The sequence below is a fragment of the Epinephelus lanceolatus genome, chromosome 15 (genome assembly GCF_041903045.1).
Source record: "Epinephelus lanceolatus isolate andai-2023 chromosome 15, ASM4190304v1, whole genome shotgun sequence".
Classification (NCBI taxonomy): domain Eukaryota; kingdom Metazoa; phylum Chordata; class Actinopteri; order Perciformes; family Serranidae; genus Epinephelus; species Epinephelus lanceolatus.
In genome coordinates, this window is record NC_135748.1 from 9,848,070 (window position 1) to 9,866,074 (window position 18,005).

At 40.6% G+C, this 18,005-nt stretch overlaps 1 protein-coding gene across 1 annotated transcript; it reads left to right on the top strand.

The window, feature by feature from the left end:
* Positions 1 to 3: 3 nt before the first annotated feature.
* On the top strand, positions 4 to 16,938 carry metap1 (methionyl aminopeptidase 1). The gene is made up of 12 exons (XM_033642086.2): positions 4 to 163; positions 1,531 to 1,582; positions 1,815 to 1,924; positions 2,490 to 2,550; positions 8,840 to 8,931; positions 9,017 to 9,100; positions 9,363 to 9,501; positions 10,290 to 10,421; positions 11,829 to 11,972; positions 12,079 to 12,144; positions 13,523 to 13,685; positions 16,800 to 16,938. The coding sequence occupies exons 1-12, from the start codon at positions 47 to 49 to the stop codon at positions 16,813 to 16,815; spliced, it is 1,176 nt and encodes a 391-aa protein (XP_033497977.2). The 5' UTR covers positions 4 to 46; the 3' UTR covers positions 16,816 to 16,938.
* Positions 16,939 to 18,005: the final 1,067 nt, after the last annotated feature.

Here is an 18,005-nt window from a genome sequence, read left to right on the forward strand (position 1 = left end):
TGGCTGGCTGCTTCTCCGCGACTCCACCCCTCCTGCAGACGAAGGCATGGCGAGCACCGAGGCTAGAAGGGAGTGTGAGACGGAGGGCTGCAACAAGGACGCCAAACTTCAGTGCCCAACATGTATCAAGCTTGGTATTCAAGGCTCCTATTTCTGTTCACAGGTACTGCTGCTTTTTCGGCTTGTCCGCTTTAAACCTCGGCTGTAGCCACACAACTAGGCCCTCTGTGTCATCACGAGGCTGCTAGCTGTCAAGCTAGGTAGACATGTGTAGGTGCTTTATAAACCGCTAATAATGCATTTGCTTAATGTTAACTGATGCCTACTGGCTGTGTAATGTTACACAGATTGCAGAGGATGAATAATGCAGTCAGTAATTGAAACTGATAATGTACCGGTAACTGTAGGCCGAGGGTTTGTCAGCTAGCTAACTTGGTTGATTAGCTTAAGTCATACACCGTCCCTGCTTAAATTGAAAAGCCCATACTGTGAAGTTGTTTTTGCTGACAGCGTAAAACTGTATGAATTAATGAATGTGTAGGAACCAGGTGTTCTAGTAATGCAAATTACTGCAAGTAAGGATGAGTAGTGAAGTGCCACAGAGTTAATGTTGCGTGATGAAGCGTTTGGTGTCACAGTGTTTGACCCTCGCACTCTCCAGCGAAACCAAAGCCCATTCACAAATCTGTCAGTTTAGAGATGGATTTGTCACAGACAAATTCAGTTTAGAGATGGATTTGTCACAGACAAAACCTCATACATGGCTGAAGCCCTTGGGAGCTTAACAGTAGCTACTCTCAGCTACAGATGTTCAGCTGAGCAGGACTTTACTTAAACTTTTATTACTGACAGACTCATACAGTTGTTTTTCACTCAGGTACTAAGATAGCTTGTAACAAGTCATGTGAATCACATGTAAGAGTTGGTATTATGGTGTTAAAGTTTTTGCATGCTTCTGTGGGGCTACTTTTTTTGCACCACACACTATTTTGGAAAAGGTTTATGCCAGAAAAAACTACACATTAAACTACAGCAGTCACTCTCTGTGTAAGCACTCTGCGATTCTCTGAGTCAAAAGCTTTATAAATAGTTGGGTAGGCTGGCAGTTTAAATTATCTTGCGCTGCCATGGTATTTGACCCCAGAGATCTTTGCTGTGATTGCATTTTTTGGCTGCGCAACTGGACCCTGCTTTCTATATTTCCTGTCTCTCTCCCACTCTGCTGTTGACTGTCCAGTAAAGGCACAAACGTCATTGAAATTAGCAATACATGGTAGAGCGATTATGCCAGGATTCATACAGACATATCTATGAAAGGCTGGACTTTTATGGCACTTTATATGGTGCAATATCTGTTGGCCAAGCAGTCAGGTTTGAATCAGCACAAAGTCACTGACCAGGCATGTGATTGTCAGCCATTAGTTAAGCGCACTTTCAAGCACAGTTTGCACTGTGTGAGTAATAAAAATGCATAGGTCAGTCTGTCTATCATTGTGCACCCCAACTTAGAGATTGTCTTTTTTTTTCCAGGAATGTTTCAAAGGGAGCTGGGTGTCTCACAAGTTGCTGCACAAAAAAGCAAGTATGTATTACGGGTCATTGTCACTTCTGTACTTTAACATCTGTGTTGGACTCATTTAGAGTATATGAATAACATGCATGTTGTTTTGGTTAATAGGCTTTCAACAATTAAACCTTATACATGGTGTTCAATTAGCACATGTTACTGAATTCAGAAACAGATGTTTTCCCTGGACTGTGAACTGACACTGTGTTGCCAGATGCTTCAGATACTTTGTGCTGTGTTTTGTCAGAGGAGGACAAGAACCTGAATGAGTCTAAGAACTGTGTGGAGAAGGACATCAACACAGACCCATGGCCAGGCTACCGCTACACAGGAAAACTACACCCTCACTACCCACTGGTAATTTCTTCCTTTTCAAAAAACTCTATAATTGTACATACTTTGTCATGTCTGATTTATTAATTAAAAAATTGAAAGAAGACTCAAGTGCAGGCATGCATAAACAATGCCACCCTTTTTGTCTCCAGTTGGTTGTACTGAGTGGTGCTAAACTGATTTACCACATTTTTTAAATGTCAATTTTTCCCTTGTGACACAATTGTGCTGAAAGGGTGTCAGTATACAGACTGGTTTCAGGCTTTGGATATTACATTAACTCTCGTAAGCAGAGATGATTAACAGTCAGTGCTACACACCACACCATATATTTCAAACCATGGAAAAATCCAAAACAGGGTCATACACTGAAATGTGTCAGCGTATATTTGTTTTGGATGTGTCAAAATATTGTGTTACACCAAATGGCCTCCTAAAAAGAATGGAGGATGGCACCAGGGAAAAAAGAATTGACAGAGGATAACAGGAAATGTTAAAAATTGTAGCTTGCTTCAAGTATTTCCTCATCCTTCTGCTGGTTTATGTGAATTCCATAACATTTCTGTCCTTTTCCTTGCCCCTGGTGTAGACTCCCATGAGGCTCATTCCCGGTGACATCCAAAGACCTGACTATGCTGATCATCCCCGAGGTAACTATGCTTTTTTCTCAAGGAAATATGTTTCAGTTGATCACATTTGCTCATCCTTCACTTGGGAGGCTTTGGTGTCTTCTTTGAAACTTAGTTTTTGACATGGAAAAATGCAGAAAGATGCAATTTTAGCTTTGTGTGTATTTCTTTAGCCTTTTTTAAATAGGAATTGTGCAAATTTGCAGGAAAGCCCAATCAGTCTTTGTTCAGCATTGGCAGTATAAAAACAAAATCAGAGAGTGCAGCAAAATGCCACCTGCCTACTTTTGTTTATACAGAATGCGCCTTTTTCGGGGCAATGGGGGGCGTGAGCAAGTAACAAAATGTGTAGTTCAGCATGTGACGTAAACAGTGACATACTCCAAGGAAAGCCACGGCTGGTCAGTCCTTCAGCGATTCTCTCATAAGTTGGCCCGTCCTTCACCGTCCCTGTCATTTGACGGTTAATGGCCTCTTCGTTTGCGAGGACAAGGAAGGCACGCAATTCCTTGTCTCCCCAGTTGCTCATCTTTACTGTAGTGTCTGTCAGGTTTGTGTTTCCCTCTTTTTTTTTTTGCTATTAAGAGTTTTTTATTATTTTACAACAAGACAACATACATACAAATCACACATACATACATACAGGACAAAACATACAACGAGAGTAGGGAGAAGAGAAAAAAAAAGGGGGGGGGGGTTGCAAGAGTGTCATGCAGTGTTCATATAAAAGAGAAGCAAGCACGCTGCCCGTTCCATATTCAGGAGATCTAAAAATTCTCCAAGCCATGACTCTCTGGTAAAACAACCCGGTTTGCGAACTTTCCAATTCATAAGGATGAGTCTTTTAATTGTGTTTCCCTCTTGCTACTAGCTGCTCGCTAATTCCTGCTATCAGCTGTTTCCTGTTTATCCACCGCCAGTGGGTTGTACGTGCGGGGCCAATATGTCTACCCTACAAGGCAGAAAATTGGGCACCTCGGATCTTTCAACATGGGGGTCTATGGGGAGTGACTGGCTTTCGGAGCCAGCCTCCAGTGGCCATTAGAGGAACTGCAGATATTGACACTTCCATTTTGACTTCATTTTTCAGCCCCAGAGGTTGCCGCTTGTCCAGTTCAACCTTATTCCACTGGCAAAGTTGCCCTGCAACATTTACACTGTCAGTCATTGAATCTAAAATGCATCCTAAAGCTCGCCTTCTTTGGACGACTGGTTGCTGTGCTGTTCCTGCAGGGTTGGGTTCTGCCTTTTTCTTACCATCAATATACTGTTATCTGGTTTTACGAAAATCCATATTTGGTGGTATATGTAAGTCAGTTCGGATCCAAAGCAGATGAGAATAGTGATTCTTAAGTAATTATTTTTTACCCATCCCTGCTGCTACCCATATAAATGTATAGTTATTGGTGGAAGATTGGAAGGATTTTGTACAATCCTGAGTGAGAATCAATCTAATTTTTGCCTACTGGCAGAGTGAAGAGTGCCTAATGACCCCCCCCCCCCCCCCCCCCCCCCCTAAGATCCACAGATTCTTTATATCACTTCAACATAACATTTAGCCATTGGTGGCATAGATCTGCCAACATATGAATGCACATTCTGAGCTGCAAGCTGTTGAAGGCCCGTCTCAGTGTGTTACAATGGTAGACAAAGCAGCCATCCATGCATGCTTTATGTAACTTTTTGCATGAATACCCAGATAGGCTGATATGTCTTGTGCTGTAGGCTAGAGAACTCTGTACAAACAGGACGGTCAGAGCGTCTGCAGCCCTGTAGCATAAACTGAAGACAGAGAAATTAGTGAAGAACAAGACCATCAACTGTACAAGTTTTGTAACAACTCAGAGTAATAGCTGCTCACTACTAACGTCTTAAACCCTGTTTTGTCACCAGGTTATATCATGGAACGTCTGGTTTTCCTCATAAAAGGAAACAAAGTAAAAAAGAAAACATGATAGAACATATAATGTGGTGTCGTCACTAACAACCAGCTATCTGTGAATAAGGTCACACAATTCCATCCTTACTATGTGGTTTGAGCGAGTGGCTAAAAGCTGAATACAGCTGCAGAATGAGGTGTGTATGCTCAGTGTGACTGGCAGTAGTAATAACATTTCACTGACTTAATTTTGATTCAGTATTACAATGGGGGAAAAAGTTTAAGTATTTTAACAATTAAGAATTTTGCGTAGTTCCCTATCTCCCGATGACATTACTTTCAAGGCTGACATTTTAAACCGTAAACTGGAAATGATTTTGCTTTGTTAAACAGCCCAGTAATATCTCATATCTCTTGCCACAAGTGGTTTCAGTTTTATTGCAGGAAACAGTCAATCTTCCGGCAGGTCGGCAGTCACGCTATGTTTTCATGACCAGTTTGCCGCTTTCGTGTTAATTATTTGACACCTTTAATTATAACCTGACTTATTTATGTCTGTTTCTCTGGACAAGTCATTCATTTCCTGCGCAACCATGGCAACCTCCACATCCTTGTCATCTGACTGCATACATCCATACTCCGGTAGTCATGGTTACAGTCTCTTCTCATTCTCCTGTGATGCCTTCTCAGGGACTGAAGCACAATTGTTAGACTTTATACTTTATTGTCCCCAAGGGGAAATTCCTTTTCACTGCACTGTACCCATCAGACCCCAGCATATATATCAGCACGCTGTAACAACATGCAATTACAACAGTATATAAAAAACAGCACATGATAACAACATGCAATAACAGACAATAGAACACACTCAGGCTTGTGCAGCGAGGCCTATCGTTCAAGGCAGCTATGGCTGCACTGATCAGGCTTTTCCCAAAGCGAGCCCCTCTGCACCTCAATGCTCTGTTCCTGCACCCGGAGGACAGTAGGGTAAAGTGGTGATTGAGTGGGTGTGTGATGTCCTGTCCTGTTGAGGTTGGAATGCTTGCAGTTTAGCTCTGCAAGGTTGGGGTGTGAAGAGACCAATTATCCTGGCAGCGGTTTTGGTTATGCATGTGATTTGGCCCTATTAGTAGCAGATAACGTGATAAAGAAGCAGGTGGAAGAGTTCAGTAGTATGGGCTGAATGCAGCAGAGTCCTTTATGCTTTTGTGGCCCCCTTTTGGATGTCAGAGCTGAGTCTTTTGTCCAGCATTCCTCAGAGGTGTTTGAAACTGTCACCTATGGCTGCAGCAATCAGTTATTGTAGTAAGATACCACAGATATTCTGCCAATTATATTGATTCGTGTTAAATGCAAATGTTAATGTTACCTTGTCTCGGGTCCGCTCAGTAGACTGGATGTGTAGATTGCATGCTTTCTGCTGAGATGCAGAAGCACTGGCTTTATGCTATTATGGTGAGCTAGTTTGGTTTTGCAACAGATACATTGTACAAAGTTTTTAGTTTTGTTTCAGCTTGAAAGGATCACAAAATTTGGACACTTCCCTTCATTCTCTCTGGCCTGTTTCTTCTCTTTGCCCCTCACATTTTGCTGTCCACGCAATCAGATAACATCTTCTATTTTGAGATAGCTTTTCAAGTCATGTGTCCACAGCATAAGCACGTTGTGCCACAGTAATAATCATCCATGTGAAACACAGTGCTGTATGTAGCTATATTGATTAAACAAAGCATCGATGCAAATAATTTGAATCAATGATTTTTAGTTATTGAATTACTCAAGTTGCTTGATGAATCATTTCAGCCCTACTGTCAACCATTGCAATTGTTTGGTTGTTGATGAGAATGGGGTGCTGAGGTGAGGGGGGACCAGTTATTACCTTTGTCTTCCTCACATTGAGGTGAAACGGGCTAATGTTTTTTAACTTGGCGCTGTTACTGAGCTGAAGTCAAATCTGGAACTGTTTTTATTTTTAAATAAAACATAAACTGGTTATTATAACCTCTGGAAAACCACTAAGGATGTATCATTATGAAGACATCATAATGTGAATGCTGTAATTCTCTCACACTTTTCTTCCTCTCTGAGCAGCTGTATCAAAGCGTAAGTAAGTCTAATTGATTGGTGCGCTCACACTGTCAGCTCTGCAGCTCAGGAGGTCTGTATTTGACTTGTACACAAACCTGTCTAAAGTCTGTGTTGCTAGGCAACTGTTCATGTTCGTCGAGCAATCATCTTGTTGAGTTGATAAATTATAGATTAGTGAATTGTTGATGACTCCATTGCATTGAACAACATCCATGTATATACCATCCTGATGTGCTTCTCAGTCTAAGAATTATATAATCTTGTTTAATCTGTAGTTAAATTGCGAGTATGTGTTGCCAAGCTGACAGCACTACCCCCCCCCCCCCCCCCCCCCAGCTCCTATTAGTCTCCATATAACAGTAACAGTCCGCTCTGTTCCTTGGAGTCGACAGTGTGAGTGTCATTAGAGTCTGCCTCTGCTCAGGTGCTGATGCTGTAGCTTATTCTGTGCAAGAGCAGCTAGGTGTCCATAGTACCATAGCACTGTAAACGCTTTCATGTTTGTTAGAAAATTGGGATTTAAGTTGAAAGAATGGCATAACAAAAGAATTTTTTAATGTATGAACCATTAGAAAAAGGCCTTACGTTGAAGATGAGGTTTGATAAGAGATTTCAAAGACGATATCAACATCGGCTGCCTGGAGCAATCTAACAGCAAGGAGTTCCACAGCTGTGAAACAAGATCAGACCAAAAGGCAGTCTTTTATATTTCTGGTTATTTTGAAAAAGTGCTGTGCAGTCTGTAAGGGTGAGAAATTATGCAGACTCAACATGTTAAATAAAAAAACTTGTTTGTGGAATTATTTAAGTTCCTTTTTTAAATTTGGAATTTTGGTCACTGGTTTGAAATTAACCATTTATGTGATTTTCTTTTATTGCTCAAATTTGATCCCAGTGAAGATTTAAAGGGTTACGTCAGTATTTCAACCTGGACCCTTTTTTCTTGTGTTTTGTGTCTGAGTGACTAATGGGAACAACAATTTTTTTGGAACTGGTCTAGTACTAAGAGCCAGCAGCAGCCAAACAGACTGCAATGTAATGCTAATGGGCAATTGGGCACTGTCATGTTACATCCTCTAAAACTGTTTGTTTTTGCCACTGACAGGTTCAGTTTATTATCCTGTGTCTGACAACATTATGAAGAGGTTCCCTACAGAGATAGACCTATTTGAGATCCTTTTTGTTTAACCAGAAACAGCCCTGAAGTCTCTATCGCCAAACCCACCAGACTCCATTTAAATAAATAGTAATTTTATGATTGTAAAACATACTTCATTCAAAGTTGACAGAAACAAAGTTAAACTCACTTCCACTGTTATAACAATCAGTCAGCTCTGGTTTGGTTGAAAGAAACCCTTAATTCATCCATGTAGATGTAAAAAAAGATGCTGGCTCTGTACATGCTAAAATTACTGTTTATTTAAATGGAGTCTGGTGAGTTTGGCGATGGTGATATCAGGGCTCTTTCTGTTTTGTTTTGTTTTTTTTTTTGAAAAATTATCCAAGTCTTTAATAGAAAGGTCTGTAGGTATCCTTTCCAGAAGTTGTCAGACTCATAAAAATAACAATCTGAGCCCATCAGTGGCAAAAACAAGCACTATTAGTGGATGTGCATTCACGGTGCAGAAATGCCCCAAGTGGTGACATTGCAGCCTGTTACGCTGCTGCCGGCTCCAGCGCTCTCATTCAGCACTGGACCAGCTAAAAAAAATCATAGTCTCCATTTGTTACTTAGACATAAAGCCAGGGGAAAATAGGGTCCCAAATACAGAAGTTACCCTTTAACTTCACAAATATCACTGAGCGATATTGACAAAACCGAACACTGAGTCAGTCTTAGACATGGCTTATGCTGCGTGTAGATGTTGCTTACATTAAATAGAGAGAGTGTTTTTTTCTTCTTCTTTTGATTAATCAGTGAAAACAAAATCTTCTCTAATGTACTCATAGTCTGGAGTTGTATTAATCGTGTACTCTGTTGAAGCTGCCAGGAGTCAGACACCACAGAAGGTAAAAGATAATAATACGGGTGGATTCAGTGGCTTAATATAATCCATCCACTTGATATTGCACCAGTTATTGTGTAACTGCAAAATAACAGAAGGATGATGATGTTTGTTCCTTCTCGGCACCAAACAACTTTTTGTTAACTGTCACTTATATACAAACTAATCCAATTAGAAATCTGCAAATCTGACTGTGATGGTCCAAACTGACGCTGCGTCTAAAAGTTGATAGACTTAGAGCTGCTTTAGAAGGTCCTATTTAAGTCAGCTCCTTGGCCTCGCTGAGCATTGACGTGTGAATAATGCCAGTCGTCTGTCCTTGTTTCCTTCACAGGGATATCTGAGTCGGAGCAGTTTCTGAAGGGGACGTCACAGATCAAGATCCTGTGTCCTGAGGACATTGAGGGCATGAGAGTGGTGTGCAAGGTAACAAAAACTGCTGTTGCTGTTATGATGTTGCCATGGTTTGTATTTTTAGTTTTCCATTGAATGACATGAATGTTATTTGCAGCTGGCACGAGAAGTCCTGGACATCGCAGCGGAGATGGTGAAACCTGGTGTCACAACAGAAGAAATCGACCATGCTGTACATCTGGTATGTTTATACGAACACACACACAAGTTATAAAGGCTAGAATTTTGTGTCCTTGTACTTAAAGTAGGCTTTACACAAACCCCAAATTATTCCATGTGCATTTGGATGTAGAATCACTGTGTACACATACGAACTACATTAACTTGTAAGGCTGCTACATGAGGGGCACGGGGTCACTCATCTTCTTACATACAACCGTTCTTGTCTTCCCCTCTTGTTGCTTCTCTACTGTCTCTTTAACCAACATGCTTTGTGTTTTCAGGCCTGCATAGCAAGGAACTGCTACCCCTCCCCTCTCAACTACTACAACTTCCCCAAATCCTGCTGCACGTCTGTCAATGAAGTCATCTGCCATGGCATCCCAGACAGAAGACCATTACAAGAAGGAGATATCCTTAACGGTAAACTCAACGCACTGCATATTACATGATTTTCAGACCCTAGTATTTACAAATCTCTGCCATGGCAGAAGTGTAGCAAAAATCATACATTTCAGCAAGGGATGCATGATTTTTTTTACTTTGTTCTTTGTATGAATGTTAAAAATTCCCCTAACAAACCTAACATTGATCTTCCTCATTAAAACTTTCTCACTGCTGTCATGTTCTCAATTTTCCGACCAAGTCCTGGGAACAGTTTAGCTAAGTATGGATGTGGAGGAATGTTTTATTAAAGAGAGTGTGTGGGGGGAAAAAAAGATGCCTCCTTCATGACTAATGGTTGTACCAGCATCTTGAAATGGTGTCAGCAGGAGTTTGGCCAATTTTAGCTTCTTTATGAATATTTCTGCTAAGGCAATGTCTTCCATCCGCCACTCCCCTCAGAGTATCTGATGGAGCACTTGCCAACAACTCATCTCTCGCTGCGTGGTCCGACAAGACAAATTGTTTCATTAACCTTTAGCAGTGGGGATTTGCTTGTCAGGTTCTCTGCTCTCTATATTTCTCCTCAAGTGGGAAAAGTCCCAGTTTGCCCACTAGTAATTCCAATTTCATCAGCAATTTTCCAAAAGAGACATTTTATTTGGCCTTGCAAATGGGTCTATATTTTATAAAAATGTTCACCCAATACATAGTGGGTTTTTTTCAGGTTATTCAAATCAGCACTGTCTTTGTGTTAAACATAATAGGATCTTGTTTGTCATGTAACACAGCAGCTCTGACGCATGAACTATCTCACTCTTGCACAGTGGACATCACTGTTTACCACAACGGTTTCCATGGTGACCTCAATGAAACCTTCTACGTCGGTGAGGTGGATGAAGAAGCAAAGAAACTGGTTCAGACCACATATGAATGCCTTATGCAAGCCATCGACTCAGGTAGGAACTCCAGCCTGATTTTCTTTCATTTTACTGAAGATGTATGCATACAGAATACTACACAGCCAGAGAGATGGCAACACCCTCACCTTCACCGCACTTTGTTAAGAATTTTGTGCAGTCCTACATTATTATATAGCTGTTGGGCTAGAAGGGTTATAATCAAATATTGGTATCGGCATATATGTCAAGTAACAAGAAATGCACAAGATGCATTTTAATCGATGTAGAAACAGTGTTGCCATTACATAATCTGTCCACCAGAGGGCACTGACATTTCAAAGCAAGTTGAGATTGGTTTTGACAGTTACTTTTCTGCTCCTGACCTGTTTTCCAAGGTCAAGAACGAACTTTCAGTCTCAGATTTTAAGCTAATCCCTACCATACACTAGAAGACTGCGAAAAGACATTTAAAAAGCTAAAGTGTGACAGCCTCTCACATTGAAAGATAATGTGGGTTTTTAAAACTAGATTCCTTTTAAGGTTATTTCTCGCTCCTGGTGTGAAATATTACACCAAACTATATATATAAAGAAATATGAGATATTAACAATTCCTTATGTGTAAGCAAAAAACATATCATTCTAGAAACACAAGATAAAGATGAACTGTATTTGCGTACAAACTATATTTTGGAATTTGTTGCCTCAACTCGCTGCCAGCCTCCGTTGGTTATCTGAGCTTTTTTTAATGAGAGGAGACTGGGAAAATGAGAGATGAACTGTTTCAAACATTAAGATTTCTAACTAAAATAAGTGCTGGTTGGTGTATCAGTATCAGATACATGCTGAATTAAACTCAGACATTGGTTCACCCAACAACTCCACCAATTTTTCCCCCTTTTCCAAAGCACAAGAGAAGTGTACTTTCCTGAAGTGTCCTCCATGTTTACTTGTCGCCTGTTTGCTGCTTCCTGTTTGGTGCTAGAGAGAGCACGGTTATTGCTTGTTGACAGTGTTCACATCATTGAACTTCACTATTTGCATACGCCAAGACTAGAAAATTAAAATAATATTTAACATGTTTAATATGAGAGAAAAGACTGAGTTAAGATGTACTGACTGAGTTTTATGACCATCTTACACCAATTGATTGAGATCACAGGAATGCACCACAGCTCGAGGGAACTCTTATGAATGACATTGGCAAATATGTCTGCAACAGTGAAATAGTTGTTGTTGGCTGTAAGACCACCATAACATGGGTGCAACTGTAGTCACAATTCTGTGATGGGTCCTTGTTTGGTGGTTTCCTCAAGTTTTTGTAAAATAAAATATTGGCAATACATCATCAGATTTCTATCTCTCTCAAATATCAATATTAGCCTCAGAATTTCAGTCTCCATGAGACTAAAAAACTATAGTAAAATTTTCAAGGCCTGTAACCACCGTGCTTACCTTTCTACAGTGAAGCCTGGCATACGCTACAGAGAATTAGGTAACATCATTCAGAAGCACGCTCAGGCCAACGGCTTCTCTGTGGTGCGGAGCTACTGTGGCCACGGTATCCATAGACTTTTCCACACTGCTCCCAATGTGCCACATTATGCCAGTGAGTAGTCGCACACACACACACCCGCCATCATACATAAGTTACTGTTGAATTTCTTCCATGCTCTCCTACAATAAGATGATTACTATATCCATTCATTTCACAGAAAACAAAGCAGTTGGAGTTATGAAGCCTGGCCACGTGTTCACCATTGAACCCATGATATGTGAAGGTGAGTGGAACTGCATTTTGTATCAATAGTGCGAGCAACAACAATGATAATTATAAAGATAATAATCATTGAAATTGGTAGAAATATAACATAATGGCCTTAATTAAACAATTTGCAAAGTTGTAGCAATTTTATAAAACAAATATCACAGTAAAGAGAGTAAAACAGACAAAAATATTGCTAAAAACCACGAATCTCAAAAATGTCAACTTTTCATTGGCAAGGAAAAATGTTTTCAGCTTTGTCACAGTGCATTTTTCTGATAATTAATTGGGTTTTAAATGGATTATTTGGCTTTAGGAGCAGATTGTGTGTTCTCAACCCGCACAGGAACACTTTTGTCTTCAGTTTATCCAACCAAATTTGAGATACATTGATTTCCTAGGACAGCAACAAAACTAGAACTGTCTTAAAACAAAGTTTGTAATATTGCTTCTTCAAGTGTGATGCTGAAAGTCAAAAATGTTGTCACTTTTACACACTTTGTGAAACTAAATGTAAAAGTGACAAAATAGAGGAAAAAAATGCTATGACTTGTTTGTATTTCTTTAAGCCAATCACAGTCGTCTTGGAGCTGTTGTCGTTTGGGAAGTTGTTTTGGTGGAATAGTTGCATGTGGGGAGGTGAGCAAGGTCATTAAAATGGCAAATTCTCTTCAAAAGAAAATACCACAGAAACAGTAATAGATAGAGGTCAACTTGCTGGCTTTATGTAGCTCTAGCTTGTGTAAAATGGAACAGATCGGTAAACTGGTGAAGTCAGGGTCACTAGTGCATGCCAGTGCCAGGGTAAAAAGATGTGGCAAATCAACTCCAGATGGCTGTGTGAGAAATCAGGGCATTAGAGTCCTGCCAGACGGAGCCTGGGCTTTTCTGAGGTGTGTTTACAAGTTGTTTTATTAGTTGTAGATCTTTGCAACAATTCACTGAGACGGCAAAGGAGGTATGCGTTGTAGCATGATCCAAATCTTCATCAAAACATTTTCAACGAAGTGTTGAGCTCAGAGTGTTATTGTTTCCTGTAACAAAGGGGATTTTCAAAACAGCAACACACAGATAGCCAGAAGGAGTTAGAATGTTAGTTTAAATAGCCGACCAATGGCAGGTTTATAGCCACAACCGGTGAGTCAGACTATTTTACACTTTAACCTAGACTTGGGTACAAGGATTTGAGACTGTTAACTGGCTCACAAGGGGTTAAATAAGGTGTAATACAGCAGACCCAGTCATGCTTTAAAACAGGTCATTAAAATCCACTCTCTATCTCACTGGTTCAGATCGCCAGACTTAAAGTGTTTGATTCCACAACTCTGTTTAATTAATGCTGTGTAAGCTGAAGCCGTGTGTATTTGTGTGTGTGTTTGTGTGTCATGTCTCAGGTGGCTGGCAAGACGAGACATGGCCTGACGGCTGGACGGCGGTGACCAGAGATGGGAAGCGCTCAGCTCAGTTCGAACACACCCTGCTGGTGACAGAGACCGGCTGCGAGATCCTCACCCGCCGCCTGGAGGACAACGGTCGCGCTCATTTCCTAAACCAAATGTAGGCCGGACTTGAACGCACCCAAGGACTGGACTTTCCAGACACAGACACCCAGCACCTCTGGGCCTCACACACACACACGCACACGCACACACACACACACACACACACACGTCAAATGAGGCACCACTGCTAGAGCTCAGTGTAACTGTGGCTCTCATTGTTCTTCGAATTAAATATCGGTTCCTCAAAGTAAATGGAAGTACTTGAATTTGTGTTATATCCAACGTGGATTGCTTTATTAGTGAAAACTGTATACTCTGAAGGAAATATGAACGTATTTATGAGATTTGGTTTCGCTTAGTGGTCAAGCTTGACATCGGGCCTTTTTTGACCTCTGGATCATGTGAACCAGAGATTTTACTGGCTGGCTAGTTGTTGTCTGTGGTGTGTGGAGCTCAGGGCAAATCCAACTAGTACGCCATGCTTCGCTTCTTTTTTTCCTCAGCTTCTGCTAACTTAATCAGACTTCATGTGAATATTCCAGAGATGGACTGAAAAGACTCAGCAATACTAGAGACAGTGGAGGGTATCCTGGAAACGGGGTCAACAAGTCTCACAACCTCAACAACCAGCGACTCACAACAGCAAATAGAAAACACCAGAGCCAAAAACGTATTTAATACAAGTTTAAATTGAAGGCAACAAAAATCATCCACTTGACAGTTTTTATGCAGACGAAGCAAAGATTAATGGCAGACACATTTAAAGAAGTAGTTTGAAATTTTTGGAAACATACTGTCACTTTCTTGGCCAAAGTTAGGCAAGAAGATCAAAACCACTCTCATTTCTGTCCCTTAAATATGAAGCTACAACCAGAAGACAGTTAGCTTAGCATGAAGACTGTAAGCAAGAAAAACAGCCAGCCTGGCTCCATTCAGAATTGGAAAAAAATATATAACCACCAGCACCTTGAAAGCTGTATCTTCATGTTAAAAAGGATAGTCCACTCTAAAAGTAAAAATAAATATTCATCCTCTTACCTGTAGTGCTAATTATCAGTCTTGATTATTTTGGTGCGTGTTGCCAAGAGTTGGAGATGTCAGCCGTAAAGATGTCTGTCTTCTAGTTCTCTCCAAAGTGCCAAAAAATACATTTTGAAAAACTCAACAGCAATGTCTCTTTCCAGGAACTATGACCTGGTTACTCAAGATAATCCACAGTTTCATGTAGGAGCTATTTTCTTTCTACTGAACTACACCCACCAATCCCATCACAGCCTAGAAGGAAGTGTGCATCTACTGCTACCTCACCTTGCACCACTGAGCTAATGGTACAGCTCAGACAAAAGGACGCCATTAATGTTTACATCTTGCACTATCATGAGCACGAGCCCCTTGTCAATGAGTAGATGCACGCTTCCTTCTGTGCAGTGATACGGTTGCTGGATGAAGTTTTGTTTCTGCATGAAACTGCTCACAACAAGGTCTGTGGATTATCTTGAGTAGTGTTTATTCCAGTCTTTATTCTAATCTGGGCTGAGCTAAACTAACCTCTCTTGGCTGCATCGTCATATGTGTTGAATTTTGCTCATCATCTTATGCAAAATTAGCATTTTTCCAAAATACTGAACTGATTTCTGTACTGGCTTTGAAAGAAAAATATTCAGTAAACATTTAGTCTATTGCTTCATGTCAGCCTATAATTATAGTACCAGAGGTGTGTACTACGAAGCAAGTTTGACACAGCTAGACTTTCGTTGTGTTAGCTGGCTTGTCAAAGCCTCCGATTATACCCATACCTTGCTGTCGGCCTCTTGAAACCATATTGCCTGACTCCCAGATCTAATAAACACTGCGGCACCCGGCTTCTTTTTGTCAAATTTGTCTGACCTAGCAACAGTAACTAAGGGGGGTGGCACTTAGGACTGGATTATGCACATATGCTATGTGTGATTTTATAGAAGACTATAGGCTATTTTAGAGTGTTGCAAATAATCGGGGGGACACTACAAACAACAACAACAATAACAACAACCCTGCAAATAAAACAAAATGGTGGCACTAATGTAACATTGTGGCTTAACAAGTTTGTATATATAATGTATTCCTTCAGCTGGGAATCTGTATCACTCATAGATTAACTATTGACTATGCCCAAAAGAGTTGATGGTGACGGGATTTCAATCTGAAACATAACCTGCTTCAGACCAGGTTAGGTCAGCATCGGCACAAGTTACCATGGCGATCTAGCCAGTGTAAAAGAGAGCCACCTTCAAAGCAGTCACATTGCCAAAATATTCTGGTTTTTGCCCTTCCAAAAATGACAGTATTCCTACTAAGTTGTTTACATGGCTAATGAAAATGTGTATTCCACTGATAATTCTGTTTACATGCAGCTGTGCATGCTTTGATTAATGTGCCCTAACATGCTGTTTTACAAATCAAAATACAGAACAGTGGAGCTCCTCGAGCTGCTCGTGATTGTGCTTTTTCCTTTGCTTACTGGTGGCGGACTTGTTCAATCATGCAAACATAGCCTCTTTCCTTCCTGAAAAGAGCAGTGTTGGGATATTTGCACATATCCAAAAACCTGTCTTTGTCATGTCATCTCTATACAACCTCTGCAACCTGTTGTAAAACCCCAATTGAGACGTATATCTAAACGGAATGTGCTGTTTACGTCATACGTGAAGTTCAGAATATTGTCATATTTGGAATAATAGTGGATTATTAGTGTGCATGTGAAACCAACCAAACTTGCTAACCCACTAATTTGGCCTCAGAGTACACACCTCTGGTCCGCTATCACGGTCTTATTTACCTGCTGATGTGTCCAGCACAAGCCCTCTACTTCAGTTATTATATCTTGACTGTGGCTATTATTAGTGCGCACACAGTTTTCCAGTAGATTACGTCAGCCATGGTTGCTAGGAGAATTGTGACGCAACCACAGAGCATCTCCATTGATATCCAGAATGAGAATAACAACATTGATCACAAAGTCATTGAAGTGCTGAGCTTATTAATCCTGCTTTAAGGAATATTCTTTTGAGTGTCTCATGTTTCCAATAGCCCTGGTGTAGCAAATTGAGCCTTAATGTGTGAACCTAGGAGTTAAAACTTGCCGGATATCTCGAGGCATGTTAATTGATGTTTCCCCTTATCTTGACAGTCACTGTTTACCTTGACGTGGGGAGTTTCCTGGTGTGAGCAGCAGCCGTTCTTTCTACATTTTCAGAGGACTAATGTGATCACAGTTTCTCTGCCATCTTTGTATTTCTTCTAATGGAGTAATAAATGACTCTTCTGTAGCTCTGTGTGGGCGAGTTTGTCCTTGAATAGATTGGTGATCGAAGTCCCCAAAGTGCTTTAATTTATCAGGCTTTTATTACTGGAAATGTGTAGCTGTGGGCCTTAATGCCTTTTTAAACTCAGTGAGTACAATGGTAGTCTAAACTGCATTTAAGATTTGATTTTGACACTGTTTCCTTTAAGCTGTACTAGTGTGACTATATCAGCAGATCTTGAACTTCATGAAGTTACGGTGAAGGTTCTCTGCTTCTATAAACATACATGACATACATACATGGCCCATAAACATGACATCATTAAAAACTTTATCAATACAGTATTTAGTCTGCAGCAACTAATCCAAGACCATCCATGCCCATAGATTGTGTAAAATAATGGATGCAGCCACCATGACGCCACCAATTTGTTTGTGGACTCCCGCTTTGAAGCAGCAGGTTTGTCATTTGGCCGTCGCCCCCTGGATTTTTGGAGTCAGAAAGGACCAAAATTGGACAAGAGGGTGGAGCTGACTCAATCTGTGACAACACCTTGCAGTCAGCCTGTCACTTAAAGCTTAATTTTAAGCCCTAACAAAATGTTAACGGGTGAGTTTTCTATAAAATTGAGACTGATCTTGGGTGTCTGCTTTAAAACTGTGCTGACTGTATGGATCTTCTGTGCTGCTGGGTCAAAGATATGTGTGAAGCATCCATGTTTTAGAATTGATGCGCTTTTGCATGGACATGGATAATTACTCTAATATGACTAATCCATAGAAACATACATCCGCAAGGCAGTAATTCTAGTTTCTTTTTCTTTGCAACAGATGTCTGATATGGGTGATGCACTTGGGCTTGGCAGACTGGCTCAACAGTGCCACCTAACAGCTTTTTAAGTAAAAGCCCCCATCTTTAAATTTCATGTAGATGAATGAAATTTGGAAGGAATTTGTAACATGATCAGCCTTAAGAAAAAACGTCTTCGAGATATACCCAACAGGAAGTCAACCTCATGTGATAAAGATCATCTGATATACACAAAATTTATGTAGTGTGGTCTACATGATATACAGCGACAACCTACAGGT